The sequence below is a fragment of the Hyperoodon ampullatus genome (genome assembly GCF_949752795.1).
Source record: "Hyperoodon ampullatus genome assembly, chromosome: 17".
Taxonomy (NCBI): Eukaryota; Metazoa; Chordata; class Mammalia; order Artiodactyla; family Ziphiidae; genus Hyperoodon; species Hyperoodon ampullatus.
In genome coordinates this window covers 51,786,197-51,804,227 of record NC_136930.1, presented here as the reverse complement: position 1 = coordinate 51,804,227, position 18,031 = coordinate 51,786,197, and the positions used below count along the sequence as shown (strand labels likewise).

The 18,031-nt window shown below is 39.3% G+C and overlaps 1 protein-coding gene across 1 annotated transcript; it reads left to right on the top strand.

Moving 5' to 3' along the window:
* Positions 1-10,379: 10,379 nt before the first annotated feature.
* KCNV1 (potassium voltage-gated channel modifier subfamily V member 1) lies at positions 10,380-16,065 on the top strand (the record flags this gene model as incomplete). The annotated part of the gene is made up of 3 exons (XM_079722551.1): positions 10,380-10,879; positions 11,713-12,242; positions 15,554-16,065. The coding sequence occupies exons 1-3, from the start codon at positions 10,413-10,415 to the stop codon at positions 16,063-16,065; spliced, it is 1,509 nt and encodes a 502-aa protein (XP_079578677.1). The 5' UTR covers positions 10,380-10,412.
* Positions 16,066-18,031: the final 1,966 nt, after the last annotated feature.

The window sequence follows — 18,031 nt, the reverse complement described above, 5'->3', positions numbered from 1 at the left end:
GGAATTTATAAGAAATAGCTGATCAGTTGGAGCCAAAATTACATTTTCTCTGCATATCTGACAACATTTCTATGATCACGTTTCTGTGTGAGTGAGTATATGTGTGTGTGTAATATCTATGTTTAGGATATGTGTGTGTTTATCTCTGTATAGTGTATATTAGGTACAGGAAATTTTTTGATGAAACCTTGAAAAACAAAATATAAAAGTCCTATACTTCTCTAATTCCTGAACAATGTAAACATAAATCCTGTCTTTAAGTTGGGAAAATACATATATTCCTTAGAACAAAATTTTTCAAAATGTGGCCTATATAACCCTAGGATTTTATGGGACCTTTTTAGTGGTCCTTGAATTAAAAAATTATTTTCTGAATAACAAGATGATATTTGTATTTTCCACTGCATTTACATTTGTGCTAATGGTATAAAAGCAACAGGTGCGCTTATGTTTTTAGCGCACCTCAGGGTGGTGGCACCAAACTGTACTACTTGTCTTCATAGTCTTCACACATTTGTGGGGGTAGGGGGGAAGATGGTTTTACTTAACAATATCCTAGATGAGCAATAATAAAAGTTATAAATTTTATAAAAATATTAATTTTATTCAATCTCATCGCTTGGGTACCTGTCTTTTTCATGTTTTATTTGACTAAATGGGAAGTGAACTGAAGCTTTCTGCAGCCTGCTTCAGTACCATGGATGGCTCAAGGACAAGCACTTGGGTAATTATTTTGAGTTACAAGCTGAACTAGCCATTTTTGTCCCATGAATCCCCGTGTTTACTTGAAAATCTGACTGATAGGCAAATTGGTTATTCAGATGTTTGTGAATAATTTCTTAAAAATGAATGAATGGATCCTGCTACTAGCAAGGAAATCGGACAATATTTGTTACAGATGATAAAATATGAGCTTACAGTGCTTCCCTGGTGGTGCAGTGGTTGAGAGTCCACCTGCCGATGCAGGGGACACAGGTTCCTGCCCCGGTCCAGGAAGATCCCACATGCCACGGAGTGGCTAGGCCCGTGAGCCATGGCCTCTGAGCCTGCGCGTCCGGAGCCTGTGCTCCGCAACGGGAGATGCCACAACAGTGAGAGGCCCGTGTACCGCAAAAAAATAAATAAATAATAATAATAATAATAATAATAATATGAGCTTACAAGCAAAAATTAGAATTTTGGAAAGCTTACTTGTACCACCATAAGTTTGATAACTTCCCTATACTTAAAAAAAAATTCTGATGAAATTGGTGGTGATATTAACAAAAGAGATTCTTTATGTTGTTTAACTAAATGTTTTACTTTTGGGAGATATACAAAACTAAGAAACCAACATTTTCCAAATGAACAATGCAAGACATAACAAAGTCATGCATGGATTAAAAAAAATCCATTCCAAGGGCAAGATAGACCAATGGGTTTTAATATAACTGAAAATGAAAAGCTCCTCGACACAGTTTCAGATTCCACTTTGGAACTAACCTGTTAAGTTTTAGTGTAGCACGGAAGAATATACAAAATTATATGCAAAAGCTATTAAATGCCCCACTTTTTTCCAACTACCTATCTGACACTGGATTTTCTTCATTAACTTCAACAAAAATTTCAAATTGCAACAGTTTGAATGCAGAAGCAGATATGAAAATCTGGCCATCTTTTATTAAGCCAGATATGAAAAATTGTAAAACAATGTCAATATTCTCACTAATTATGTTGTTTTGAAAAATATCCTTATTATCAAAAAAAGTGTGTTCTTTTGTTAATACATATTGGGCTTGAGACTGTTTTTTTAAATTGATTTAATAAATATTTTTAAATTTTTCTGTTTTAATTTCAATATGATAAATGTCAATAGATATAACCCATATCACCAAGAGATGTCTGGGGTCCTCAATAATTTTTAAGAGTGTAGAGGGGTCCCAAAACTGCTGCCTTGAAGCATGGGTCAGCCATCTTCCATCACAGCTATATTTGAAAACCTGGAACTTTGAAAACAAATATTTTAGTAGTGTCCCTTATCCAGTACTTATATAAGTGATCGCCACCAATTCACTGGAGAGAGGCCCATTCACTCTGTGACTCTTACTGCCCCAGGGACAGATTCTCATTCAAATCAGAGATTAAAGTAGATCATCATTTCTCCAGTGATCTTGGCTCCAACTGCAGGTGAAGTTTGTTTGCCCACGTTCACAACATTGAAAGAGGCCACGTGCTCGTCTATCAGGGTCTTATTCAAGCCCCTATCTGTACCTATTCAAGCAAATACATCAAAACTTGCTCTTTACTTTGCTTTTAGTCACTCAATAAAAATTTTACACAGACCTTTGTTGCCAGTTGGTAATGCTATTAACACAACAAAAATGAAACAAGCCAAAAATTAACTGCACATAAAGTCTTTTTTTAATTTATGCTGAAAGATATTTGTTATATTTTCTATTTATTGAGCAATATCAAATAAGGAAACAATTCTAGTATATTTTTAGCTTAAATTTTTTATAACAAATTTAAATACTTGTTCTACAGACATATGTAAACATATCTCATCCATAAAACTACTTAGTATTCTCAAAGCTTCCATATAATCAGTAATTATCTATTCTGATTTTTTGATAAGCTTCTGCTACCAAAATCAAAACATATGTGGCCTAGCATCATGTAAATATTGAATGTATATTGCTAACTTAATGTTTTCCCAAATTAATCTTAAAATTCCTATTTGTTTTATTTTTCTTCTTTTACAAATTCTTTGAGACTTGCTTTCACTTAAAATATCATATAAGTGGTACTGAACTGGATATTTCTCACTGCTGCCATGAAAATAAAACAGTCCTGGTTACTAAAATGGATAAATTTGACTTCACAGAATTTTTTTTTTTTAAAGCAGGTCCAGGACAACTTTGCTATGCTTTGACTTCCCATTTGGTTTAGATTTCCCAGAAAGCTGTTTGTGGGAGAACTAGGAGGCCAGGTCTATAATTGAGCTGTCAATCAGATGCAATGGTGTAAGAAGATGCCATATGGCTCACTGATATTTTTCATGTTGAAAAAAATAACAAATTTTTATATGCAGGTCCCACCAATATAATTACACTGTGTGGGGAAAATATACGCAGCAATGCAGGGCTCTTTTTTCAAATCAATCAAATTAACTTATACTAATTAAAAACCCATTTTTCTATTCTTTTGAACCAGCAAAAAAAAGTATAAGCAGATCATAGAGTTAAGGGTAAAAAGCAGTGATTTTTTTTAACTAAAACAGTATTGCGTTTATCCCATTTGTGTGCAATAGATTTCATACATAAAATATTTATTTAAATTAATGTTGTTCTATGTGCTTAAACTGAGATTAGAATAATAGGTATTCTATACAGCATTGCAATCCAGTTAACAAAACTACTTTGGCACAGATTTCAGCATATGTGTCCTAAAAAATTACTTCATATTTTCTTTAATTAGATCATGTTTAAAATGCCATGAGGATGCTATTTAAAGGAACTACACTATATAAGTAAGAACCATTTCAAAAGAAAAATTGCCTTTTCCCTTACTTATCTCTACTATTCTCCTTATACTGCTTCTGATTGTTCACTACTTTTCTTGTTAAGAGTAGTAATAATGTGGGGCTTCCCTGGTGGCGCAGTGGTTGAGAGTCTGCCTGCCGATGCAGGGGACATGGGTTCGTGCCCCAGTCCGGGAAGATCCCACATGCCGCAGAGCGGCTGGTCCCGTGAGCCATGGCCGCTTAGCCTGCATGTGCGGAGCCTGTGCTCCGCAACGGGAGAGGCCACAACAGTGAGAGGCCCGCGTACCGGAAAAAAAAAAAAAAAAAGAGTAATAATAATGTGATCCACTGACATAGAAATCATTGTAAACTTTCCTTGCTCTTAGTTTTTCATGTGTGTGTATTCACATACATAATATAAATGATGTATATGATATACAATATATATATTCTATCTGTATTACATACGAACATCTCCCCTGAAGCTGAGAAAATTACATTTCTAAAATATTTACTGAGTGAAAAACTTTTCAATTTTGAGTTGATTCCAGGAAAATCAAGAAAATGCAACATAAAAACTTTATAACACGTATGGATTTCAAAGATTACCTGTCTTCCAACTACAGGATGGAATTCAAGTTTACTGAGTTCCTTGATAATGAAAGAAAGCACTAAATAGAATAAGGATAAGCCTAAATACAATTTTACTTCTAATGTTAATAAATTGCATATACCCAAAGAGAAACAGTTTTTAATGGTCTGTAGGACTCTACCTCTCTGTCATCATAAGGTAATTCAATAGAGCTGGGTAAAAAGGCTTTAATTGGGATTTTCAAATTCAATATTAGGTTCACTTAACAGTGTACAGAACATGATGAGCAGAACACTTGCCTTGCTTTTGCTCCACTGCTTTTAAATCTTGTTTATAAAGTTTAATTTCAGTGTAATTATGGGAGCTAATCCAGTGAACAATAAGTGCCTGATTCTACATATTTTCTTGGTAACTCAGGAAAAATGTGACTATATCTTTTGCATATCAACAGGGCATAGTGAGAATCATTTAATGACAAATCCAGTTGACTATCGACTTTATGATGGTTACAAGAAAGATCCAATTTATTAAAATGTGAAATCACAGGCAATGTGTTGGTCATGGTATATGAAGTATGGTCATTGCGCAATTATTTGAAGCATAGAATAGAAATTTTCTCCTTATAAAATTATTTTTAAAGAGAAGAGCATTTCTAACAGTGATTTCTCATCATCACATTATTTTCATATTAATGCCCTTTGAAGGCTTTGAATCAAACAAATGTGTTCAAGCCTATATTGACTATCAGTATGACACTTGAAAAGTTATTAAAATATTGTGATCCTGGTTGCTCATCTGTAAATTAAGGATGATAATAATACTCTCCTCATAGGGTTCTGTGAATTATAAATGAAATGAGATTAAACAATTAACATGACACTTATCACACAATAAGTGCTCAGTAAGGGGGATTAGAAAAATATTCCTGCAACATTTTGATAATAATAAAAGTGGCAACAAGAATAATGACACCGCATTAAACATTTACATGGATGATCTCATTTAGTTTTAAAACAACAACATAAGGTAAGTACTACTATCACTCCTACTTTACAGATGAGGAAAATGAGACATAGAAGTTTCAAGAAATGTGTTGAGGTCACACAGCTAATAAAAGACAGAGCAGAGGTTGAATAAGTAAAGGTAGCATCTATTATTATCATATTACTATCATCACCACCATCATCAACCCATCCTGTGATCTCTGTAGCAGACTAGGCTATAAAAATGAGTTCTTGGGTACTTCCAAAGACAATTGCCTCCCCTTGGAAGGAAGCCAGAACAAGCCCACATTAAGCTAAATTCTGCATTAGAGTGGGCTGTTATACAGTTGGGAGGATTTATTCCAAGCACCTAGAAGGCACATGAAAGATGAATAGATAGAATTTGTCAGATTTTCCTTTACCTTTAAACATATTCCAATGCAGTGAAAGGAAAGAAGATAAGGTCATTTGTCCTTACACAAAGGCATTTTAAACATCATTACAATTAACTCATCTGGTTGTCAGTCCCTAGGTAATGAAACACAGGGTCAAAGATAGGCATGAACACCTCGCATGAAATATGGTCTGCATTGTTAATGAATGATAAATTAAAGGGGTTTTAGCGTGAGTCTACAGTGATGTGGTTGAAAATGAAATGGTTGAAAATGAAAATGTAGAGTTTACTCAAGTTGAAGTCTATAAATTGCTTTATTCAAAATTTTTCAGTCATTATACGTCCCCTGTCTATTTAATTATTAAAAATAAATGTAAAGTTGCAGTATTGGTGATATAAATTAATAAGGAATGTACATTTTCCTTTAAAAATATTTCAATGACTTATAATCATATATGTAAAATCATTTTAAAACATTCATATAAAAGCTGAGAATTAATAATTTCACAGAAACATCATATTATATTATTTAAATAAATCACAGAATGGAATACAGTAATAATATAGATACATTTTCATTACTTTTTCAAAAACCTGAATAAAATGTTCTAGGTTTTTAATAATAGAAATTTTGAACGTGCTTCAAATGACTTTTAGCTTTTACTTTCATAATTGTCTGCGTTAGAGTCAATTTAAGGTATCTTGTGATTTTTCTTTTAATCCAATTTAAAAACATGACTGTTAAGAATGCATGCTGTTCATTAATAAATTTGGAAATATTCATAAAAATTGGAAGAATTAAAAATACAAGTTGTACCTAGGGATTCAATATTCATATCGATATTTTGAAGACCTGATAGATAAAGCCAAACACCAGTAGCGCACTTCATCACAAGACTGTTAATGGAAAATCACCTGAATATAACATCTGATGACTAGGGAAATATACACAAAGCCATTAGATTGTCGAGTTTTCCTGTCTCAGTACTGTGCTACCTCCTACATGACAATCATATTCCTCCCATGCTAAGTAGGAATGAGATCAAAAGCAAGACCTCACCATCCCCAACTACTTATCAGCAATTCTTCTTTCATTTCTTGACATACTTCAGGGTATATCTCAGGTCAAGATCAGGGACCAGGAAGGATTCACTTTGAATGGATTTATTTCCCCCCTAATTTGTCATATGTTTTTCAGTGGGCTCTCTGACTCAAACCTGGACAATCAATGAATGAGCAGAGACAACAGATTAAAGGGAACAGGACAGGGAAGAAGGCAGGGATTTTTGCTACCCAAGAGACTATATTTTAAAATAGGTCTTTTGTGTTTGTATACTCCCAGTTAACTAGTAACCATCTTTCTAGTTATAATTATTGTTTTGTTTTTTGGCTGCGTTGGGTCTTCGTTGCTGCACACAGGCTTTCTCTAGTTGAGAGACTAGTTGCCGCGAGCGGGGGCTACTCTTCGTTGTGGTGCCCGGGTTTCTCATTGTGTTGCTTCTCTTGTTGTGGAGCATGGGCTCTAGGCTTGAGAGCTTCAGTAGTTGTGGCACGCGGGCTCTAGAGCGCAGGCTCAGTAGCTGTGGCGCAGGGCTTAGTTGCTCCATAGCATGTGGGATCTTCCCGAACCAGGGTTTGAACCCATGTCCCCTGCACTGGCAGGCGGATTCTTAACCACTGCACCACCAGTGAAATCCCTAGTTATAATTACTTTAATTAGTGGAAATTGTTTTAATCAAATTGAATGTCAATTGAAAAATTTAGGTTCTTAGCAGTTGAGATGAAATCTGGAGTCAGAAAGACCCCAGTTGCAGTCCCTTAATATACTCCTTCACATATTCACTATACAACTGGGAAAGTTCCTAAGTGCCTGAGCGCCTCTGAGTTGAGATTTGTGGCTAAGGATAACAATACTTACTTCATGGGATCATTGTGAGAATTCATATGCTTAGCTTGAGCCTTACACTTCAAGAGTGGTTATTGTTACAATTACTTCTACAGGACACCACTAATTACAACTGATTCCAGGGTCCTGGTGGCAGTGTAGGAGACCTGCATGCCTCACTCACCATTTGCTAACCTCTGGTCACCTGTCCAAGATCTCCCTTCTCACCCAAATCTGTCATTCTCCTCTGAAAGTTTTCCTCCTTCCTCACAATAATCTGTAAAGCTAGGGGAGACTTTACTGCTAATCATTTGATTCAAGTTATTCACACTAAAGGATGAATAAAGCTTAACAGAACTTTTGGCTTTTTTCAATACCCAATATATAAGTGAAATATTGGAGAATTTTTTCTCTCTATGTAAGGGAAAATCTTCACTACCTTAAAAAATTAATTTCACAGTACTCATACATAACGATGAACTACTTACTAGGATGATTTTTAACTCCATATTTTCTGTATGGAAGAGTTCTTTATAGAGGCAAAGTTAACCAGAAGGATAGCCATCCAAAGAGCCATAACTGATAAATACTATATACTGTTTTATAAATTTCACTGAAGTTTTTCTTTTATTCTCACAGGAAAATGTTAGTTCCGTAAGGACAGGGATCTTGTCTGTTTTTTTTTTTTTTTTTTTTTTTTCATGGAGCCATCTGAAGCACCTAAAATAGTGCCTGGTACATAGTGGATGCTCAACAAGCATTTGTTGAAAGATTAGAGAAAATACATCATTAAACTCCTGCCCTTCTTTAGAAAGCTGCAAAAGTAAGTAAATAAATAACAACCACACTTTGGTTTATTTAAAGATCACACAAAAATGATATGTCCCAAGCACCGTGTTTATGGGGTCAGCCTCTGACAATTAGTCCTGGGTTTTAATTTGGAATGTGTGACCCTAAGTAAATCACATAATTTCTGTCTGCCTCAGTTTTCCCTTCTGTAAATCAAGTATACTTCTACCTCATAGTATTGTTATTATGATTAAATAAGGTACTGAATGAGTAAGGGGCTTACAAAAATTTGCTGGCATAAAGTAAGCACCCAGTAAAGGTTAGGTGTTTTTTATTAAAACCTGAAATTTTACTAAGCAAGGCGTTGAGGCCCTTGAAGTAAATGCCAGCTAGAGGTCCCACAGCCAGTTGACAAAGCCAGAACTAAACAGCTATGTTTCAGGTCAATCTATGAAAAAGCCCTCCCTACTGTACCAAGCTGCCTGCTTTACCTCTTTATATATATACTTTCTAAAACTACTTACACGGAAAAAAAGGAGCTAAGTGTGGCTCACTCATTCTTGCAAAGACTTTTGAAAAATGCAGGATTCCCAGACGCTTTCTGGAAATAATGAGGACAACCTTGAACCGAACCACACAAAGCAGTTAACATAACTGCCCTAACCCTGAGTTTAGCAGATTTATACAACTGGAAAATTTTGTTCTTGAGCATTTGTGAGCGCACAGATTCCGGGAAACGAGAATCTAATATAGTAATCCGTGAAGCGCCTTCAGGATGAATGTAAGATTCAGAGTCACTGAGCGCCTCACTTCCTCCTCCGGTCTCACCTCCCTCCGCTCCCCGCTCTCCCCACAGCTGGCGCTGGGAACCGCCGAGGGCTGGGAGGGAGCGCGGGCGGGGGCGGCCACCCTCCGCCGCAGCCGAGGGGCCGGAGCCGGGAGGCGCGTGGCGAAGAGGCGAGGCTAGACAACCAGCGCGGGCGAGGAGCTCAGCCGCGAGCACAGCCCTCTTCCCGGACCTGTGAAGTCAGACTCACGTGTAAATCGCGAGGATCAAATCGAGGGTACGCAGCCAGCTGCGCCCACTGAGCGCACCCCAGATGTGCCCGGAGCAGCAGGTGAGTCACCCTGCCCTCCTCCTTGCTCCCGCCCCGTGTCCAACAGGTTGGCCGGGGCGCGACTCCCAGGGGCCCCGTGGATGCACTTCTAGCCTCACCTGGGCACGGCGCTCGGCTTCTCCCTTTACCGAGTCGTCGTTACTATTTAAACTCCTGCCCCAGCCCACGCCTGTTCTAGTCCTTGTCTTTTTGCCTTCCCTTCTCCTAAAATGACAGCTCCGCTGTGTGCGGAAGAATGCCCCCAGAACACCTGCTCTCCGGGAAACTTGTAGCGACAGAAAAGGCTAAACCGAAGGGCGCAAAGTGCCTCAACGCGTGACGGGAGCTGGCAATGGTGACCCCTAGTTCTCAGTGACTCACTGGGACTTATCAAAAGTCATCATTAATTGTCCTCGTTTCTCAACCAGGAGGTCAAAAATTAGGGGAGGAGGGAGAAGAAAACGAAGCGTGAGTGACAGACTAGAAGGAGAGTGGATGCGAGCAAATGACTCGGACCCCGCACCCAGGTCACCATCCCCAACGTGCGCGCATCCCCAGCGACCACTCCCTGGGAAGCCTGTGAAACTGCGCAGCAAAAGCAGAGAGAGGAATATATATCCTGAAGTTGGAAAAGACTCAGACCCGGCTACCACTTCCTTTGCCTTCTGAACTTTCCGTTTTGGTCTCCTGCAGGCGGGAGTGAGTCTTGCCCTTGCCCTTGCTTGCATTCCTCCAAGATTCGTCGTGCCCTCCTCCACTGTAGACCTCCCTCCCCCTTCCCCTCCCCTCCCGCTCCAACCCCCAAGCAGGGAGGCCTTCAACCCATACACCTCCCGGGCTGGAGATCTCAATTACAAAGCTGGGGAGGGGGTATTGAGTCCGGGAAGGACCATGGCGACCGGCAGTGTGCCCTGCGGATGTCCTCGGCTTGGTCCACACCTGAGCAGTTCCCTGGGCACGACCCCTCCGCTCCTCCCAGACCCGGCGCTCAGACACTTGTGCGCTGCTACCGCGCACTCGCAGCTCCCTAGCGGCAAGAGGGAGAACGAGCACAGGCGGGTGGAGAGAGTAAGGGTTCGGGGGTGGGAGGAACCCACCTCGGGAGCCCGGGAAATCCCGGCCTTGCCACCGCCCCCAACTCTGTGGCGCCCTCCGGCAGCGGCGGCAAGGATGGAGCTGCCTCCCCGAGGCCGGGCGTCGCCGGACTCGCAGCTGGACAGCGCCTCCCTGACCTCGCTGGACTCCAGCGTCTTCTGCAGCGAGGGCGAAGGGGAGCCCCTGGCGCTCGGGGACAGCTTCACGGTCAACGTGGGCGGCAGCCGCTTTGTGCTCTCGCAGCAGGCTCTGTCCTGCTTCCCACACACGCGCCTTGGCAAGCTGGCCGTGGTGGTGGCCTCGTGCCGGCGCCCCGGGGCCCTGGCCGCCGTGCCCAGCCCCCTGGAGCTCTGTGACGACGCCAACCCCGTGGACAACGAGTACTTCTTCGACCGGAGCTCGCAAGCATTCCGCTACGTCCTGCACTACTATCGCACCGGCCGCCTGCATGTCATGGAGCAGCTGTGCGCGCTCTCGTTCCTCCAGGAGATCCAGTACTGGGGCATCGACGAGCTCAGCATTGACTCCTGCTGCAGGGACAGGTACCCTCGAGGCGCTTGGTGGCTGGGCGGGGCAGCGGGCGCGGTGGAGAGAGGGCGGCAGAGGGAAAGATTTGAGGCTTTACACAAGCCTCGCTCAAGCCAGGCTTAAGGATACCTGTACCCACTTCGGAGCTAGAAGGTGGGGTGGCAGTGGAGGCCGGAAAGTGTCAAAGCCAACTTCTGATTGGAAGTTTCTGAACCTTCTTTTTCCAGTATGCTAATTCATTTATAAGTCAAGAGAGGTCAGGCCTGCAATAAATATTTGGTGGTTAAATAAATGAGTCAGAAATCTTATGCTCCAAAAAATGCATGTATAGGGTTGTAGGTTTCAGTGGAGAGCGTTATTGTTTATCAAACCTAGGCCACTAACTTTTAAAACTTGGACAGAGAACTGCTTTAAATACAGAAGACAGAAAGTTGGTTCTTTGTGAATGATTGTGGGACTTTGGTGATTTATTATTTTGCTATTATTTTGCTATTACTACCATTTCTTCATGAATACCTTTCCATTAGCCACCTTAAAAAAATTACATATCGCAAACTTCTGTTCCTGTTACAAGAAAAAATGGGTGATAAAATGCTTTAATCTAAAGTAGCTTTGCCATGTATAAATTCTTTTGTATAAATTTCTACCATGAAAGTGCTATTTTAAAAACAATAATCCTAAATGAGAACATTTGAGTACTGTGGGAAGAAAGCCTGGGTAAAATATGAATGAACATTTTCTGCATTTTACTGAAATAAAAAGCATGACTTCACTGCCAAGTTTAATTCTCTTTACTTCTGTATTTTAAAAAAAGTTAGACTAATCACCAAGTTGTCTTCTCTAAAAGATACTTCAGAAGAAAGGAGCTGAGTGAAACTTTAGACTTTAAGAAGGACACAGAAGACCAGGAAAGTCAACATGAGAGCGAACAGGACTTCTCACAAGGACCTTGCCCCACCGTCCGCCAGAAGCTCTGGAACATCCTAGAGAAACCGGGGTCTTCCACAGCTGCCCGAATCTTTGGTGTCATATCCATCATCTTCGTGGCAGTGTCCATCGTCAACATGGCTCTGATGTCAGCCGAGTTAAGTTGGCTGGACCTGCAGCTGCTGGAAATCCTGGAGTATGTGTGCATTAGCTGGTTCACCGGGGAGTTTGTCCTGCGTTTCCTGTGCGTGCGGGACAGGTGCCGCTTCCTGAGAAAGGTGCCAAACATCATAGACCTCCTAGCCATCTTGCCCTTCTACATCACTCTTCTGGTAGAGAGCCTGAGTGGAAGCCAGACTACACAGGAGCTGGAAAACGTGGGGCGCATCGTCCAGGTTTTGAGGCTGCTCAGGGCTCTGCGCATGCTCAAACTGGGCAGGCATTCCACAGGTATTTGGGTTTCATTGATGCCTCTTAATTTGCCATTGTTTTTAAGCATTAGTGCTTTGACCATGGTCCAAGGGAAACGACTCTTGACTCTAAATTGATACTCAAAACTACCAATTCCTATATTTCACCCAATTATGATCTCCAGAAAGGTACTGAAAAGCAAAACCTTGAGGTTTTATCACTGGTATAGAGGACAAGCTGCCTCTCACAGAATTCCTCTCCTTAAGACATTTGAGAAACAATTTAACCATATGTTAACTTTATTTTAACCCAGGTGCCCAGAAGATGTACAAAAATTAAAGATACTCTGTTTCTGGAAGGTTCTACATAAAATATGCACAATCAGCACATAAAAAGATATGCACAGATTATATGTGATATATAGGAATGTAAGCCAGTTTCTTTTCTGTGTCCAAGGAAATACCACACATGTTCCTTGGGAGAAGAGAAAGTCCTCCAGGGCCTTCTCTGGCTATGCAGAAAGAGAGATGACTGGGCACTGGTGGCTCTCCCATGATTTTTGAAGAAACAATGGAAATTTTGCTTTGGAAGAAAGCAATTAAATGCTTTTTTTAATTAAATTTTTGTTAATTAAATGCTTTGTCTAGTATCTGAGAATTTTCTTGTCCCTAATTGGGGAAGCACAAGAGAGACGGTAACAGGAATTCCTTAGCTTTTTGAATGTATCATAAAGCCTTGAAGATATAAAGACCACTCTCCCTAGAAAAATCTCTACACAACACACACACACACACACACACAATTATATGTGAAAATTTTAGGCAATGTCAGAGGAAATCACACAAATCCATTAAAGATGATGCTTGCATCCCCAAGGGCAATGATTTTCAGTGGCTGGCCCAGCCGGCTGTTAGATGTTCTGGAGCACATATATGTTACCTTATGTTAGACTTTAATGAAAATAAGAATCCCTTGAAAACCTTGTTAAAATGCAAATTCTGAGCCCCAATCCCTGCGAGTCAGATTTTAGTTTTGGGGGTTGGATCCAGAAGCATACATTTTAACAAGCTAATTTTGATGTAGGTGGTCTTGAACCACACTTTGAGAAACACTGGAGTAGGATGCCATATTTATACAATACATATAAATATAAATAATTTGACTAGAGAGTCCTATTCCCACCTATTTCCCTAGATATATGCCTGACTGGTCACCTAAAAGGAGTTGATGGTAGTTGTCTCTCCCTATAAATATAGGGAGAAATTAACCTCAGATATGTTTTTTCCCACACATCTCTGAGGAAACTACAATTTCTCCTAATATAGTTTTAGTAGTGTATTTTCCTAGCTAGTCTCACATACCAGGGATTTGATAACGGGGTTTCCAACAACTTTTAGAAGTACCACTCTTTGTTTTCTGACACACACAATGGGATGCTTTCTTCTAGTATTTATAAACTCATCACAGTATTCAATTTAAAAACACCCAGTAAAGACTACATTTTTTCCCAAAAGAAAGGAAAAAGAAAATAACTGTAGTTTCCACAATGTCACCTCTTCAAAGGTTTTGTCAGTTCCAAGGAAAGTAGAAGGATTAATAAAGCCTTAATTTATTGAAAATATATGAACAGTTGCATAAATATTTGACAATTTTATCTTAAGCATTACATTTAGCAAAATATAGACATAGATCACATATTCCCCTATGTATTAACTATAGATAAAAATTGAGAAGCATTATAGAATAATGGTTAGGAGGACAATGGATGGACCAGACAGCCTAATTTTAAGTCTTTGGTATGTAACTTTGTACTAGATATGCTACCTTTCTGTGTCTCAGTCTGCTCACCTCTAGAATGACATAAGTATAACATCTATCTCATATTATTTTTTAGGATTATCTGAGTTAATTGAGGTAACATGCAGAAATTCAGGCTGCTTTGTTTTTTTACAAAATGAAATGTTTAGAATGTTGAAATGAAAACAACCTTCCCAAACACTATGCATTTCTTCATATGTTGTCAATATATTTCAGAAATGCAATTTAATACAGACACATCAGGCCAGTTTCCTGAAAGGTATTCTAAAGATATTCTTTAAATGTCTTTTGAAGTTAAACCTCAAAGTTATATTCATTGGTCTTTTTAAATAGCTGGTTAATAATTCAAGAACATCTGAAAATTTCAAGAACAAAATTCAAAATAATGAGAGCACAAATAGTATTTTAACGTATTTAAAATAGTCTTCAGTGAGTGAATAAAAATTTAAAAGTGATTCCAAGAGGCACTGTTTTGGACTTCTGAGACCATATCATTGTGGCATCATGTTAATATGACTTCAAAATGTGGATAAACTTTAATCAGTATCTCTCTAGAGTTGGAAAGATACCTTATTCAAATCACGATCCTGTAATAGGCTCCTCTTACTATCCTGAGGGTTTAGTCTCGTCAGAGGTGGGATTGGACTCTCCTGGGTCTGTCTTGCAGAATCCTCAGAATTAGCAATGGGAAATTCACCAATGCCTCATAGTGAGTGAATTCCCTAGTGGCTCCAGTCCCCTGTACCTTTTTGCAATGGAGGAATAGTCTGTATTCAGGTCTATCTCCCTACAGGAAAGGAGAAATTCTATGTATTCAAGGGAGATAGTTTCCTATAGCTTTGGTATTAAGGACAAAAATTTCAATGGGTGCAATGGGAGTGCAGGAACCCCTCCTGCTACACCTCTGAGAATGTCCTCGCATGTAAATTTGATGTTCTTATGTCAATTTTTTCACTGATTCCTAACTTGTTTCTGCTGCTTCACTTCATTCTCATCTTTTACTTCCTCTGACTTTCAGATAATGATGCCCCTAATTGTATTAAACTTTATCAGGAAGGTGAGAAAAACAGACATAAAATATAAGGAGACAACATAAAACTTCATTAGAAAAGTGCGCTAAGGTGAGGCACTGAAATGCAGACCTGACCAAGAGAGCCCTCCACGTGCAATGCTGCAAAGTTTCCCATTGTATAAAGTACAAACTCCTATCAAACATCCCCTGCCTGCCCTCCAACTCATCTCTCACCTTTCTTTTGTATAAATTGTAGGTTTTTAATAAATGATAAGTGAGTGAATGAATCTATTTACATTTTTCTATCCTTCTCAATCTGGCCCCATCAACTAGACTAAGAACTTCCTGAAGATTATAATTTATCATCTATATATCCCCAGAACATTGCCCAACGCTGGAGCCATATTAAATGTGAAATGCATGTGTGTGGGTGGGTAGCAGGGAAGGAGAAGGGAAGGGAGGGATGGACGAAGGAAGAGAGGAGGGGTGCCCATGACTGACACCGATTGTTCTGTTACAGGCTTACGCTCACTTGGAATGACAATCACCCAGTGTTACGAAGAAGTTGGCCTGCTGCTCCTATTTCTGTCTGTAGGAATCTCTATATTTTCAACTGTGGAATATTTTGCTGAGCAGAGCATTCCCGACACAACCTTCACAAGTGTCCCTTGTGCATGGTGGTGGGCCACAACGTCCATGACTACCGTGGGATATGGGGACATCAGACCAGACACCACCACGGGCAAAATCGTGGCCTTCATGTGTATCTTATCGGGAATCCTTGTCTTGGCCTTGCCCATCGCTATTATTAACGACCGCTTCTCTGCTTGCTACTTCACCTTAAAGCTCAGGGAAGCAGCTGTTAGACAGCGTGAGGCTCTGAAGAAACTTACCAAGAATATAGCCACTGACTCATATATCAGTGTTAACTTGAGAGATGTCTATGCCCGGAGTATCATGGAGATGCTTCGATTAAAAGGCAGAGAAAGAGCAAGTACTAGGAGCAGTGGAGGAGATGATTTCTGGTTTTGAATTCACTTTCAGTTTATTTACAAAAGCCTGTGTAATACTAACTTGATTGATAAAGCCTTGATATGGATGTCTGTACACTGCTGATGAGTCTCTTTTGAGTACTACCTGTGTTCATTTGGTTCGTACGTTGCTTGATCTACTAGAATAATTCACATCCCCCAAAACAGCAACACTTTGTTTTGACACATTTGAGTCTCAAAAATATCCATTTAACACAACCAGGCCAATATACACATGTCTGAATTGTCAAATACCAAATAATATTGCAGTGCATTCAACAAAGTTAAATGTTTTACACATCACTAATTTTTAGAATCTTTTTTTTTTTTTTTTTTTTTTTTTTTTGCGGTACGCGGGCCTCTCACTGTTGTGGTCTCTCCCGTCGTGGAGCACAGGCTCCGGACGCACAGGCTCAGCAGCCATGGCTCACGGGCTCAGCCGCTCCGCGGCATGTGGGATCTTCCTGGACCGGGGCACGAACCCGTGTCCCCTGCATCGGCAGGCGGACTCTCAACCACTGTGCCACCAGGGAAGCCCAAATTTTTAGAATCTTTTGCACCACTAATTTTAAAAGATGGAAGTTAAACTGCATAGCCCAGAGAAAAGATAAGTAAACATTTAAGAACACACTGGACAACTTTGCCATTTAAAGATACTCTCCAAGTAAATAAATCCCTCCTTTCTCCATCAGTTAAAACTGTTGAATATAACAATTCTCTTTTCAAGACAAAATCCTGATTTGATGGTCATAGACTGAGTCCCTATCTTTCCTCTGGTGCAGATGACCGATCACAAATGGACTGAGCTCTGTATTCTATCATTATGGTTGGAGGTAGAAACCCAAAACTGCTTAGACTGTGGTAGAAGAGTGCTACCCAAAGGCTTCGAGAGTTGTGCATCTTCATCCTCCCCACTGAGTGCATATGTGCAGTATAAAGGCGGTATCTCTTAGTACCATAGAAACTAGGTGGTCTTAAAAAAATCTCTTTATTGATGTAGTGTTCAAGTTATGTCCTTAAAATCATGACTTTGTAAGTAAAGGTGAAGTAGTGAACATCCTAAATGTATATACACTGAAATTATTAAATAGTCTTATTTCATAATATGAGAATGATATGTTGAATGATACCACTGGGTGAACTTAACGATCTTTTATTTGTTAACAAAAGATATTATGGATAGCTTTCTGACTGTTGGGGTAAATAGCAAATGTTTAAACTTTACACGCAGTTTGACAGTCATTCATGATAATAATAAAATTTCTAGTCAGTTTGTTATATAATTAAAGCCAACAGCTCTACCTAAGCCTAAGAATTAGTTTATGATTTCTAATATTCCAGTAAATGAGGTTTTTAAAACTAAGAATAATACAGATTTATCACTTTCATACCTGCCTTTTTAATGGGTGTAACAGTGTCCCCAATGGGATAAAAATTGTTTCTTGGTGGGGGGACAAAAATATCTTACTCTTTTTATTCATAAAATACATATACATGCAATACATAAACAGATACAGAGTATATCTATGGTATTAAATTTTCATGGGATGGGAAAGTAGAAAAAAAGAGCCCCTTTCCAGAGTTGCGCTATGATACGAAATAAACATTGAGAAAGACAAATTTAATATACGTCTGTACCATATTTTATTAAATCTATTTAAGATACCCTATTATATTATGAACTACAAAGAAGGAAAGGAGGAAGAGAGGAAAGACAGAAAAAAGAGAAAGAAAAGGAAAGAAAGAACAAAAGAAAGTCCAATCAATTGTAAGATGCCATTGATTGTAAAATGTGTCCAGATTTTGGACACGTAAAAATTTAAAACATGCATCTTAATATTAATGAAATATCATATGTGCTACCTCTAGTTTTCTGGTATGCATGCTTAACTTCTAAAAACATCTTCATTGATAACATGAGTTTTAGATTGTATGCTAAAATCCTTTAATCCTCTTGGCTTGTTTCT